The 14,706-nt window shown below is 50.6% G+C and overlaps 1 protein-coding gene across 1 annotated transcript in view; it reads right to left on the reverse strand.

Moving 5' to 3' along the window:
• Slc6a2 (solute carrier family 6 member 2) overlaps positions 1–9,686 on the reverse strand; it is a 37,277-nt gene extending 27,591 nt beyond the window's left edge. The window contains exon 1 of the mRNA XM_048355564.1: positions 9,341–9,686. Within this exon, the coding sequence (XP_048211521.1) occupies positions 9,341–9,614 (274 nt within the window). The 5' untranslated portion in view covers positions 9,615–9,686. The remainder of the gene's footprint in view (positions 1–9,340) is intronic.
• Between the last annotated feature and the right edge of the window lie 5,020 nt (positions 9,687–14,706).

A 14,706-nucleotide genomic window follows, 5' to 3' on the forward strand; every position in this document is an offset into this window, starting at 1 on the left:
GTTCTCTTCTATCTCCAACTTACAGAGGTGGAAACTGAGGCGGTAAGCCAAGAAAGAAGAGAGGAAAAGACACTAGTCTCCAGGGTTAAACTCACCTAGAGACTCAGTCCCCATCTTCTCCCTAGGAAGCCCACAGATTTCAAGGACCAAGCTCCAATGATGCAAGACCCAAGTCCTGCTGTGAAATGGTGCCAATGGTGAGGAGCAGAGAAAATGACCGAGATGCAACCCAAGATACCAGGCAGAGCCCTAGGCACTGGACATCTGGGAAATCAATTATACTCCCCAGAAGGCCACAGAGGAAACAGCTATTATGGTCACTCCTCAGAGGAGAAAACTAAGCTTCGAGAGCTAAGTGGTCTACCTCAGTTCATCCATCTGGGTAGTGGTGGGTATGGAATTTGAGTCTAGATCTACATGGCTCCACTACTCCAGACCAGTTCTCGAATACCCAAAGATTCCAGACTATTCCAGCCAACACAAAGAATGAGTCTGCATAGAGGGGGGTTTTCTGGGGCTTTTGAACTAGCGGAGCCACCTGGTCTATTGGTCAAAGGCTGGTCCCCTACTCCAAACCCTGCTCCAGGCTGGAATTCTGCAAGTGCCACAAGTCAGGGTCTCGTTTCCTCTGTTTTGTCTCTCCCCCTCCTCCCACATCAAATAGAAGACTAATCTGCATCTGTCCACATGTGTGACAGTGGTGATGGTTTTGCAACTGATTGGGGGAGGGAGCAGTGGGTCAGGTGAAATCAACAAGTACCATTTCATGAGTTCTTCTCATAGTACAAGCCACATGTAGATTTTTTACAGAAGTGTCCTTTTGGAACCACTCTTGAGAGATAATGGCCGCCAATCCTATTTAACAGGAAAGGAAACTGAGGCTTTGATAAGTCCAGTTGCTGGTTCATTCAGCCTGGTGAGCTGCTTGGCCTGAAACCTGGATCTCTGCCTCATGGCCACCTGTTTCTTCCCATGAAGCCTGGAGCTGAGCTGAGGAGCAGGAGCAGAAAGTAAGGTATCAAGAGATTCTGCTGGGCATATGGTGGCTCATGCCTATAATTCTAGCTATTCAGGAGGCTTGAGATCTGAGAATCCCAGTTCAAAGCCAACCCAGGCAGGAAAGTCCACGACACTCTTATCTCCAATTAACCACCAAAAGGCCAGAAGTAAAGTTGTGGATCAAGTGGTAGAGTGCTAGCCTTGAGCAAAAAAAAAAAAAAAGTCTCAGGGACAGTGCCCATGTCCTGAGTTCAAGCCCCAAGACTAGCAATAATAATAATAATAATAGTAATAATAATAATAATAACAACAACAATGAGGATTCTGCAGGCCTAAAGACAGAAGTCACTGCCTGGGAATGGGAAAAGAATAAAACTAAGATTCCTGACCCAGACCTTAGTTTTAAGGCAACTCTTTACTGTGGAGGCCCCTGCAGAAACAGAGGAAGGCTGAGCTGCTAGGAAGGGGGTTAGAGATAATGGAAGTCAGCCAAGAACATCTCTTCCTAAATAGCCCTGCAGCAGCTCCTTAGAAGCTAAGGCTGGCTACATAGCTCTTGTATGTCACTTCCCTGCAAGGCTCCTAACTGCCAGCTGCTGCATTCTGGTGGCCCTGCTGCGTCTTGTCATGGCAGCCTCACACTGACCCTGAGAGTCTTATTGGCCACAGGCCTAGAACCCCATCTTGGTTATGAGATGCTTCATCTGGATGGGTGTGGGGCTGACAGGGACAGACCTAAAAAATGAGAACATAGAAGGGCATGAGGGGCTCATCTCCTGCATAGCTCCCAAATACATGCAGGTGCATAAGTGTATACCTGTGTACACTCACATAATGGTATGCCTAGACTTTTGCCCTCCAACATACTCACACAACCTCAGGAGGAAAGGAGATATTTTCTCTGAAAGAGACTCTGGAAAATGGCCTTGAATGAATGAATTTTGTGAGACTACAAAAGCATTTTTCTGTTCCATGCACCCTATATAGCCAAACATCTCACCCTTACAGGAGATCACCAAATGGGAGGTTTTAGAAGTCTTTGTGCAAAGCCAAGTCCTCAGAAAGGAAGTCCCAGTGGTCACTCAAGTCACCTGGGCAAGTGGGAAATGACCTTTGGAAAAGGGAAGGGGCAGGCAGGGGCTCAGAGAACAGTGGAGTGACCCTGTGAGAACCTAGGATGCAATAGAGGGAAGATGGGCTTGGAAAGATGACAGGAAGAAGAGGAAGGTCCCCTAAGACAGGATTCCTCAAGATGTGAATTCCGGTCACACTTTGATAGATCTAAGGAGTGAAATTACACAGCACTGGTCAGTTCTGAGTAGTCACTCACTGCCTAATGGCTTTCAACAGAGCCCGAGAAAACTGTCAATGCCTAAAATAGCCAGGCTTGCCCTCCTGCCCTCCTCTAGCATTCCAGGGATAGGGTATGAGAATGCATATAAGAGAGAATAGAATGTCTCCAGAGGCAGGATTGGCTCCCGTAGGCCTGTTCAACACTTGCAGGGCTGGGGCAAGGGCATATAGGGAGGTCTATGGTCCCCATGTGGACATAGCTCAAAATGCCAAGTCAAGCCAAAACTGTTCATAAAAGCATGCTCTAACTTCCTTGTCTGACCAAGAAGCTTTGCAACAGTTCCACAGTAAAGTTCAAGTTTTGAATTTTCAGCTCCTAGAGCTCTAGGCTAGAGTCTGATGGCCCAGAGGGAGTCTGACAGGCCTTGACCTCTCTCAGTCACCCTAGCCCTGGCTTCATGGAACATTATTCAAGAAGGAGCCAAGCAGGGGGCTCATGTACACAGGAAGGGAACTTCACTGACTGGGCAGGGAAATCCAGAGACCAGTAACTGGAACAAGGTGTGGGTGGGAGGGTGGGTGGGTTGGAGGCAGAGTTCTGGGCCAGAAGGCCTTCCTGTCTCTGGCCCATAGAGGAAGAGGAGCAGAACATTCCATTGCCTGGAGCTAAGGATAAACCTCACCCCTAGTCCTACTACTCACAGCTATGAGTCCTTGCATGTGTGCACCTCCTTCACACATGAGGACAGTCATACTTGGATCACTGGGAGCTGGGATAATTCAGGATAACGGAGGTGGAGTGCTGGGAACTTGGTAGATGCTCTATAAATGGGAATGGTGCCCAACTATTACACACATGGGCTGCTGAGCAGCACTTTCATCCAATGAAGACAGTTGGGGCACCTAGCTTCTCCTTCTGGTGTCCAAATGGGATGTTCATCCCAAGCAAAACCAAGGCTACCCCAAGCCCTGGCCAACTCCATTCCCAAAAGGTGTTCTTCTACAGCTACTGAGAGTGCCCACCCCCACCCCCCGCCCCTGGCCCAGTATGAAGGACCTGCTCCTCAAGCACCCAGATAGCTCAGCCTCCAGCGGCCAGCTTTGGTAATCACTTCTGAGTTGCCCCCTGCAAGACCATATTCCTTTATGGCAGCTGGCACCCAGTGACCGGACACCTGGACTAAAAGTCCCAGTGCTCTCATCCCTACTCCAGACAAGTCTGTGGGTGGGACCATCCCAGCTCACGGCCAGCCAATGGAGTTGACTGAGACTTGGATGACATGGCCCATGCTGCTTACTCTCTTTCCTGTAGCCTCCACCCACTGTCTTCCTTCTGTCCCCTTTGTTATCCTTCAGTCGATGGAGAATTAAACACATGAGACTTTCCTAAAGCAGTTTCTGTGCCTTTAGCACCTGATAGGGTCCCCCTTGGAGTCTTTGCCAATCACAAAGCTGTTTTCCACTGTTCATTTCTGCAGGGAAATGCTTCATTCTCACAGTAAACCAAGCCTAGTGCATTCAAGGTTGGCTTCTTTGTGTGATATTACCAGGGTAGGACAGCCCAGCTCGGTGGCGCCACTCCAACCTCATCCTCCATGTTACGGACCTTCTCCTTGAGACCTCTACTGATCCCTGAGGACCCTGCCTATCATCTTAGGGTCCCTTTAGCCTCAGGCCATGTGAGGTTCTCTTCTTCCCTGGGACTTCACTGACCCGCCAGGAGCATCTGCATAAGACATTGTATTGCACAATTTCCTAGTACTACAATAGGAAACTATGCAGAATGATGAGAATTGTCTTTGGTGATCCCAGGAGAAAAATATTTACTGACCCCCCTGAGGCCCCTCTTGTCTTCTCTCTGAGACCTGAGGATAGCCCTAAGGGTGGAATGGGAAGTGTGGGGGACACCCACTTCCCAGGTGGTTTTAACTCAGCTCCTTTTTGAGGAGAACGGGGCCAGGTTCTCCTTTCATAGCCATGCTTCCCCTGCTGTCACATCTGTATTTGATTTTTACTAATAAAGCTGTGACTTTAATGGTCCTTGAAGATTCTGGCTTCCCAGCTCCTCTATTCCAGTCTCTTTGAGAGGAAGAAATTAAGTGTTTGGGATACTCAGGAGCACACTCGGAGTAGGACCTTATTTTTCTCACTTGGAACAGAATACCTTCAGTAATAGAATCTAAAATGACATTAACTTTTAGGATCTACCTATAATAAACTAGGAGCTCCCTAAGACAGGAATTGTCTTTTGCTCCTGGCATAGGGTAGACATTAGCAAGTGATTTTTGGTGAAATAAACATATCTTGGCAGTGAATCACATGGAAGACACAGCTAATGAAAGCCCCAGGGCCTTTTTCCACTTGTCCCATGGCTTAATTCTTACGTAGTCCCTTGGGGTTTAGGATCACAGGGCAGGATGTAACATTTTTTTCCTATTAAATCTCCCATCTGGCTGGGCACAGCTTCTCCAGGTCCCTTTAGCCAGCTCAGAATAGCAACCCAAATCATGCTGGTGACCCCAGATTGAGTTCCCAGATGAGTGCCTGATTCCTGCAAAGGGTGTGCAAACCTGACAGCTGACTGGCTGGCAAGGTGCACATCTGAGCAGAACAACCCAGGAAGCTCCACAAGCTTCAGGTATACACAGCCTGGTAGCTAGACTGCACAAAGAAGACACTGAATGGGGAAAACAGCCACCACATCATACTAGTTTTGAGATTCCTAAGCATTCTAGTCCAGCAGGTTTCCAAAGGCTCATGGGTACCTGCAACCCTAAGCTTATTTGAAAGAGGAAGGGAAGTTGGCAGCTGGAGGCTAAGAGTCACAGCATGTCCTGGAACCCTATGCAGGAAGGTTAATCCTCACCATCCAACGAGAGATCTATAGAAGATGAGGTGAGGCTGTCAGGATGTCCAGCAAAGCCCAACCCCTGACTTCTAGTTCACTCTATGAGCTTAGACTGCTCAGACCAAAGTGGGACTTTGTTCCAGCCTGGTTTCCTTCATGAGTCTCTTCTCAGGCTAAATTTCAGGACCCTATCCCACACCTGGGTCCAGCATACAGTCAATGTCATCGAACAGTAACAAAATGACAGCCTCGTGTGACACATTTTAAGTACTTAACCTGACTGGGAGGAGGGTGCTGTGATCCGCCCCCCCCCCACCTGCCTTTATTTTTCTTACAAAGAACCTGAGGCTCATGTCAGCATTGCATGTGATATGTCCAAGGTTACATTTCTCTCAAACATTCAAACCCAAGTCTGTCCAACTATGAAAGCTGTGAAGTCACCACATGCAGCAGAGCAGACAGCATGGCATGTACCAGATAGACTCAACCATGTGCCTTCTGCCTGGCAAGGGCCAGATGTGAGTGTCCAGTCCAGCTGCCTGTTCCTCCCGAGACACAGCAGAGACCAAGATTACGGGTTCAGAGGGAAAAATCTAGAACTTGAGGTCAGCTGTGTGGCCTCCTACTGACTTTTTCTTGAGGCTAAATGTTCCAGAAGGTTCTGAACAAAGCCTTGATGTTTCTGAGTAGCTTTCCCCTCCCAAAGCCACTCATAGCCCACTATTATCCCTGCAGCTGGTGTTGGGAAGATGTTAAGACAGGCTGCTATTTCTCAGCAGTTCATTCAGAAAATATTAGCCAAAGGCTGAAACTGCTGGCACTTGCATCATTTCAAACCACTGGTCTGGGCCAGTGCAAACTGGGAGAGTTTCTGCGTTAATACTGGTACCAGAAACATACATAGACCCATGACTATTAAACAACAAAATGCCAGGGCATCAGAATCTTGGGGGTCACTCAAGTTCATGTCCCTTTGTGTCAGGGACTGGGTGATGTCTGAGGTCACAGTGAGTGGCAGATCTGAGATTTGAACTGGGGACTTTGGGCTGTTTCCACAACCGCAGAAATATCTACCTGCTTGTCTGCTCACCCACCTGTGGAGCTGAATTCAAAATAACTGGATGAGAGTTGAGCTAGAATGAGCAGTCAGGAGGTCTTAGAAGAGATTAAGCCCTCCCTTCCCCCCATGGTGTGGAGGGTGGGGGAAGCTGAGCATCCTCTAGAGGTGTAAGGGGTAATTAGAAAAGGGACTTCTTCATCACTCCAAGATGGGAAGGGGAGACTTCTGTATTATCCCATGCCAATTGTGAGCATCCTAATCAGAAATGGAAATTTACCAGTGTAACATCTCCTCCCCTTAGCCTAGCGCTCAAGACCTCCATAGCCGAGCCCCAACTTGCCTCTCTGCCCTTATCTCTCCTACCCTTATCTCAGCCAGCACGCAGCTCTTGAGATAATTCCACACACTCCTGCCCCAGGTGCATACTACAATGCTTCACGTCCAGAGCCACTGAGTGACAGCCACTGTCCACCACTCCAGAGTCTTTCCTAAGCAGATCCTCCCTAGGCCTTTCCAGTCCTTCACCTCTCCCTTTTGACTCCAGTCCTTATTCCATTGACATCAATGAATGATGGCAGCCCCCTCTTCACAAAGCCTGATTCCAGGGCCAAGTTCACCATGGGCGTTACTAAGGTGAGTCCCCCACCACCCTCTAAGCTGAACCCCATTATGTATACAGGAGGAAACAGATGAGGAAACTGAGGCTTGCATGGTTGCCCAGATTCACACAGTCAGAAGACAGAACCCAGGACTTCACAGCCTAGACTCCTCCTATGGTCTGCATTGCCAGCCTTGCCCTTGGCAGGGGCTTCTTCATCTCTTGAGTTCTACTGTGGTCCTGTTGTGCCACCTAGATAGGGCTGCTGACCACTAAGTGCTAGAACCGTGTAATGAAGCTATTTGTTTGGTACAAGTTTGTGGAGCACTTTCCCCCACATCCTCAAATCTTAGGCCTTCCCTTGCGCATTAGACCTTCAAGGATTCAAAAGCTACAGTGTGTGCCCTCCACATGTTTAGAAGAGAGACTCAGAGAAGATGCATTACTAAACAGCTTGGGACGGGTCACTAACTCAATGACTATACCTAGGAAAGGGACCTTCTAGCCACTTGAAAGTTGGAAATGGTGATGGGTTTGCTCAGTTCGTCCCTAGGCGCCCTGATTATTGCACACAGCAGACATTCTGCCTGCATGGGTGGCAATGGCCAAGTGTACAGGTTCAGTGTCAACTCTAGAACACATGTCAAACTGACCATCCGGGATGCCTTTAGATTCAACCAACACATAGAACAATGGAAAGGACTGGTGACAGCATGACAATGAGAACAGTGGTAGTTTACACATTTAGGTGACCCCACCAAGCCTCAAACTGAGAGGATCTGGATAGATATTGTTGATTAATGGTAGAGCTTTCACTCTCTAGGGACAGTGTCTAAGGACAAGCAGTTCCTCAGACAGTCACTGAGGACATGCTGGATGCTAGATGGCATATCCTAAGGCCTCCCAACCTGTCTTCTATCCATCATCTCCTTGCCTGCTAAAAATATATTTTCTCTCTTCTTGAGCTCCTGTGCCAGGATGCTCAACCCTCCCCAGAATCACTCGCAAAGGTGTAGCTTCCAAATGTGGGAAAGTTTCACCTCTTCCCCATTCTCCCCTTCCATTCTCTGCCCACCACCATCCTAGAGATAGACAGAGTGATGGACCCACAAGGTAGCAAGAACCCCAGGTGAGCAGTGTTCACACAGTCTTTCCAGAAGCCCAGGACTGCTGTCCTCACTGTCCTGTCTTGGAGGATCTGGTGGTGAGAGACTTGTCTCACAAGGTGCCCAGAGGAGATCATGGGCCCCCGAGGCCTCAACTGTCAGCTCCAAGGTAGTGAACTTTCTTAGTGAGAGAGAAAAATGCTTCCCTACCCAGAAGCCTGTGAATGTGGAAGAGCTCAGAGCCACCTGCTTTCTACAATGAGCACCCTTTGTAAACCTGGAACATCACTCATCCCAAATCAAATGCCTGCATGACACATGGAAACAGAGCTTTGAACTCCAGATGGAGAAGGTCATGAGCTTTCCTTCACCCCACTTGAAATTGTCACCCTGCTTTCCACTGACCTCCCTCAAGTTCTGAGCCAGAGCCAGTGTGTGGCAGGATTTCTCAGCAGACAGAGAGGGCCAATGTCTTTCTCTACAAGGTATTTTCCCTGGGTTCACTGCAGGATATCCCTGAGATGATTCCAGCAAAGGTGATGGAACTGGGGGTCCTTTGGGTGCCCCAGGAGCAAAGCCTCTGAAGAAGAAGCTAAGACCTTAGGGTGAAGCATTCTGCCTCCTGACAGGCTTCTTCCCAGAGGCTAGGTGTGGTCTGGAGGCTCTCCTTCCAGGCCAGGTGGGTAATCTGGCTGCCCACTAGGAAAAGCGAGAGAGAGAGCTGAGTGGCTCCATTGCCTTCTCCTGGGCTCTCTCACCCATTCCACCCTGTAATACAGAATCTGTGGATCTGTAGGCCTCTGGCCAATGGCTCAGGCCTCCCATCTCAAGGCCCAGACCAGATCCTGGCAGATCTAGTGCCTGATCTCATGAAGGTTATGGGCACTGACCACTGCTGCAAACAACCCCCAAAGGACAGGGGTGTTCTCTCCAGCAGTGGCTTCTCTACTGTCACTGATGGTGGGAGTCCTCTACAGCTGCCCTCAGGAAATCTAAGTCCTCTGTCCTTTCCTTGGTTCCTGCCCCACAACCCGAGTACTGAATGTAGGGTCGGTCATCTTGTGTTGGCCTGTCACCTCCCATGTCACATCCCTAATGTTTCTGCTGCTCCTTCAATAGCCGTCTGGATTTCTACCTTCCTTCCTGCTGCCCAGCAAAGGCTTGGAGTTGCTCACCCAGCCAGGTGCTCTAGATTCTGCCCTACTCACCTGCCTATCACTGTCCAAGGTCCTGCCTTGGTTTCCCTCTTCTGCCGGTTATTCCAATCCTTCTTTCTCAGCGAGCCTAGCACCGTCTCTTTCTGCTCTCCAGACTTGCCCACGGGTCATCTCCTTCTCCTCCCAAGTGTATTTCTACCCCCCTCCTGGCCACGTTTGGGGAGCAGGTAGATCTCCCTCTTCCAAAGGCTCAGGCACACATCCCCCCACCGTGCTCACCGCCGCCATTCTTGTAGCAGAGGTAAGGGAAGCGCCACACATTGGCCAGGTCCACGGCAAAGCCGACCACTGACAGCAGGAAGTCGACCTTCTTGCCCCAGGTCTCCCGGGGCTGCGCGTCTCCGCCCTGGGACGCCAGGAGGCACTGGACGCCGTTGCGTTGCTTCACCAGCAGCAGCTCGGCCGTTTTGCACGCCCGTAGGGGCTGCTCAGGGTCCGGGTCCGCCCCGCTGTTCTCCGGCTGCACCTGTGGGTTCATCCGTGCCAGAAGCATGGGTGCGGCGGCGGATCAGAACTTCAGTGGTGCTGGCGATCGCGCCGGAGCTCTGCTTATAAGAAGGGGAAAGGGGCGATCACCGGAGATTCCGCCCTTCCCGCCCCAACCCAGGCCAGCTGGGGGCACCGTGCACCGGGATCACTAAGATCCACGCTCGCAGAGAGGATCGGGGGTTCTGGGAAAGGGACCGCGTTTTGTTGGGGAAAGAAAAAAAATTGGCACGACATTGTGCCGAGCGGGACTGAGACGGAACTCCGAGTAGAGACCGCTTGGGGCTCCTGGAGGGTCTGTGAGGAATCCCACCCGCTGCCATCTCCCCGCCCCTAAGCAGCACGATTTGGGCACATGGAGACTGAAGTTTCCCAAGAGTCAGGACAAGGCTTGGGAACAGCTTGTCGCCCCCTCCCCAGATGGGGTCCTGGCCACCTCCATCCGCCCCGGCAGCCTTCCGGGGACTCTAGCTGGGGAAGCCCAGCGGGGACCTCCGGCGCCCCGAGCCGGGTCCCGCGCGCAGGGCGCACTCACGTGTCGGGCAGCGAAGGGATCCCGGGCGCAGTGCGTGCGCTCTGCCAGCCGTGGGGCGCGGGCCGGGCAGGGCTCCGCCGCGTGGTTCTCAGGCTCTGGCAGAGGAGCTCTGGAGACGCGGGCTGGCAGGCTGGACCCGGGCTCGCTGATTCTGGCCACTCTGCGTGGGGGGCCGGGCTGATAATGTAGCCTGCGCCTCAGGTAACGCGCCGATTGCATTAACCCAGCGCCCAGCCCGCTCTGTCTGGAGCCTGTTAGCGCTAATGGAGACTGACAGTGTGGCCAGGGATGAGCAGGGCGGGGGCTGCGGGGCTGCAGGGGCTGCGGGGGCTGTGGGAGCCTGGGGGCTAGAGTTCACATTCTTCTCTTAGGCTTGGGGGAATGCTCCTCCCAAGGACACCAAACGCTCTGACCTGTGACTAGGGAATGGCAGCCACAAACTTCCAGAACTGGTGTCTGAGTCCCAGGACAAAACTGTGGGGAGTCACACCCCCACCTCCGTGGCCCCAGAGTTGTTGGCTACTTCTGCAGTTAAACTACCTGGTCAGAGGTTCTCTATGAACAGGAAATGGGTTCGTTATGCTCCTGCCAGGACTGCCAAAGGTGTCAGGATGGCCCATGGGCAATGGGATCGTTTTGTCTGGCTGGATCAGCATGAGGATAAGCCACAGCTCAGTATTACAATGTACCTCTCTGTCAGCAGCAGACTAGAAGGGCACTTGTGACTCCCCCCCCCCCTCCAGTGGGACAGGCCAAAGATAGGTACTTACTTATTTTGCTCATGCATTCATTCACCCCTTCATTTCTTCCATGAGTGAACAAACCACTTAACAATTCCCAATGCCATACATGGAGTTTACATTCCATCCTGGAAGACAGTAAACAGGAAGTTTAAGAAACACATTATATGGCGGATGGGAAGATATTTGCTGTGTTGGGGGTGGGGGGGTTGGCGACGGTGTAAATCACGGGAAGGAAATGCCCTTGTGGTTGTAGTTTGAATAGCAGAGGTGACATTTGAGAACTTGAGGCACTTGGACCAGATAGGCATTCCCTCACTTAGGCAGGGATTGGATTTTTGTCTGCCAGAGAGAGACTGATGGGCTAGGCACAGAACTGGCTAGGCAAGGTGGGGCTGGACAGTCCCTGCCACCCATCAAAGAGCCCCATGCCAGGGTGTAAAGCCTGCTACCGAGTCAGATGATTTGGTGGTGACCATAGGAGCACGGAAGCTCCATAGAAATAAGTAGACAGGAAGGGGTGTGGAAGGAGTCCCAGGAGGCTTCAGAAAAGCTGGTGATACCTAAGTGGGGTTCATAGGAATTTGATTAGAGCCTAGCCATGCTTATCCTACCATATCTTCAACCTTCCAGCCTCAAATCCACCCAGAACCTTTACATTTGCTGTTTCCTCAGCCTGAGTTATTCAGGTTTTAGTCTAGAGACCTGGATCTAAAATCAAAACCTAAAAATCTTCACTCTCTGTCACACCACCGCATTTAACCATATTTACTATCAAAATTTGTCTCCCCTTGGACAAGCTTCAGGAGGGGAGAAACCTGATCTGCCCACACACTGAGATATTCCCGTTCCCCCAAAACATACCAGGCACCAATTAGTATGTGGAATGAATGAATGAATGAATGAATGGTGGTACATGAGCTTATTTAGACTTTTTTTTTTTTTTGCCTGTGGGCCATCATTTCAGATGTCCTCCGGCAAGATTCAGAGGAGAGAAGAAGGAAGCCTAGAGGGTGGTATGGCTGTCGGCCTCTGGACACTGATGACAGGAGGTCTGAGGTCAGGGAACAGATAGAGCAAAGATCTCAGGACAGGAGCTAGAAACTTCGAAACTGTAGGTCCCCATGCATTGAAGATGTTCTCCTTTGGACCGTGGAGCATTGAGACAAGCCTCAGAGGCAATTGCACATTCACTCATCTTCCCACCTTGCAGGTTGGGATGCTGAGGGAAGAGTCCAAGGTCCCACCGTTTGGAAGTAGAAGAGTGGAAGGGATCCAGCCTCTCTTTCTACCCACTATGGCTGGAGCCTCAGTTTCTCAGCTACACTGGGTTCCTCCTGTTGATTATGAAGCCCTGAGCATCTCACCCTCTGTGTGGTCCTACCATCTCCACGAAAGCCCCCCCCCCACCCAAATATCTTTCTAGCCACATACTCATCACCAACTGCCAGAGCCCTTTCTGAAATTCATGGCTGACCCCCTCCCTCATCTGCCTAAAACTCTAGGAGACACCAATACATGGCTAGGGTTTATGTGACCCTAGATTTAGAGTAATTTTGTTTTCTTCTTTATACTTCCTTGTATTTGCCAACTTTTCTATGATGAGCATTTGACACTTATGCAATCAGAAAAACGTAACCCACAATTTGAAAACAATCCTTTTGTCTTTCCCAGACAATAACTAAACACCGTCAGCAAGACAAGATTCTGCCTGCTTGTTTAACCATATCTCCTGTGACTCTGATTCTCTTCTCACTTTCCCAAAGCTTCTTTCCCATCTCTAAAATGTGTCTTATTCTCTAGTAACATGGGAGGTCCTCACTAATGCTATTCTCTGGAACTTATGCTAATAGTTTTGCATAACAACCGATTTTAAAATATGCTGTTCCTGTCTTGTTGTCTACTTCTAGAACTTCTAGTCATCCTGCAAAAGCATCTCTGGAAAGCCTTCCCAGGTAACTACCTCACACAATAAGAGAAAACCCTCCTCCACATGACTTTGTATATTAATCTAGTACCATTATACAAGACAGTGACCAAAGTATCGTGCTCCAAAGACAGCACAACGGAGATGTACACAAAGCAGAGCTAGAACATCTCATTCTCTGGCTGGATTTAGTGTCTTTGGTTGGGATTATTTTAGGTTGGATTCTTCTAGAAGCCGAGCCTGAAGCAAAGATCTGAATTGCAGAGTTTATTGAGGAGGGGGTCTCCGAATGGACTGGTGGGGGTTGGGGACAGGGAGGGGAAGGAAACCAACGGGGTGGATTGAGGAGGAATTCCTGCCCTAGGTGATGGTGTCATCCTGCCCAGACCTGGGAGCCACGGAGCAGGTTTCAGTTGAGGGACACGGAAGCTGATGTGTTGATCCACTGTGGTGCAAACTCCCCAGCATGTCCAGCCTGCTTGATGTGGAGTGAACAGAGAGAAGCTGATTGGTGAGGTGTGCACTGGTGGGCCCGGTGGACGAAGAAGGCTTGGGCAGTGTCTCCTGCAAGGCTGGAGGAAGGCATTCCCCCACTACACGAGTATCCGTACAGGAGCAATCAGCAAATCCTAGGAGTACCCCCCTGTAGCTCTGAGACATCTGGGAGACACAAAGAGGACACCAGGCCGGGGCTGGGCTGAAGGGGAAGGTGTCTCCTCCATCTCCGGCCCAGACTCTCTGCTCACAGTTCCAAGAGCCATGGGCCATGTGGCTTCTCTCGGTGCCCTGCATCCTGCCCCCTCCAGGTGGCCTGAGGGCAAGTGGTGGGCAGGAGGAGGCTGAAGCATTATCTGAGCAAACACAGTCTCTGGGGAGGCGTCACTTCCACTTACCCAGGCACTTGGTGATACAGGCCATGGGATGCAAAGAGAGCTGGTCCTGCTAGCCCAGCTCAGGCCATCTCCCCACAGACATCAAGGCCTTGGCACACTGAGGCTGGACTGGGCTGCATCTGGAATCCAAGGGGCTGGGTCTGAGGATTCTACCAGAGCCTTTACTTCCCCACACTGATCAGAAAAGAGAAAGAGAAAGAGAAGACTGCCTGTTCCCTCCCCTCCCTCCTTACTTTCCTCCCTCCCTTCCTTTTCCTATCAGGGGCACAAAATCTGTGTTGCAGCTGACCTGCCCTGGCTTATTGATCATTGATCTAAATTGTGCTGTATTTACAAAGTAGTATTAAAGTTCCCTTTGATATCAGACAACACCCCCCCCCACACACACACTTGAATCTGTTTCTTTCAGGGTAATTTCCATTACCTGCCCCTGGTGGAGAGGGGGGCTTCTTTTTTTTTTTTTTTTTTTTTTGGCCAGTCCTGAGCCTTGGATTCAGGGCCTGAGCACTGTCCCTGGCTTCTTCTTGCTCAAGGCTAGCACTCTGCCACTTGAGCCACAGCGCCCCCTCTGGCCGTTTTCCATATATGTGGTGCTGGGGAATCGAACTGAGAGCTTCATGTGTAGGAGGCAAGCACTCTTGCCACTAGGCCATACTCCCAGCCCAAGGGGGGAGCTTCTGATTTACAAAGATGTGGCTCTGCCCTTACAATCTTTTCTATGAAGCTCCAAAGTCAAGTCACCCTATCCAGACTCTGGCATTAAAGAACATCTGTCCACGGTTGCTTCTCTGTGTGGCCCACACGCAAAGGCCAGGTGCCTCAGACTGGACAGCTGCCCACAGCTAATAAAAGGTACCTGAAACCAGCCGTGTCTAAGAGAGCATCCTTGGGTCTCCTTCCTTACTTAGATGTGAGCCTGCTTCTCCACAGCCTCGTCCATGGCTGGCAGCAACATCTTAGTTCTGGTTCCGCAGGCTACCAATTTTGCTGGCAACCCTGACTCC

This window comes from Perognathus longimembris, chromosome 10, assembly GCF_023159225.1.
Source record: "Perognathus longimembris pacificus isolate PPM17 chromosome 10, ASM2315922v1, whole genome shotgun sequence".
In the NCBI taxonomy this organism is placed as follows: Eukaryota; Metazoa; Chordata; class Mammalia; order Rodentia; family Heteromyidae; genus Perognathus; species Perognathus longimembris.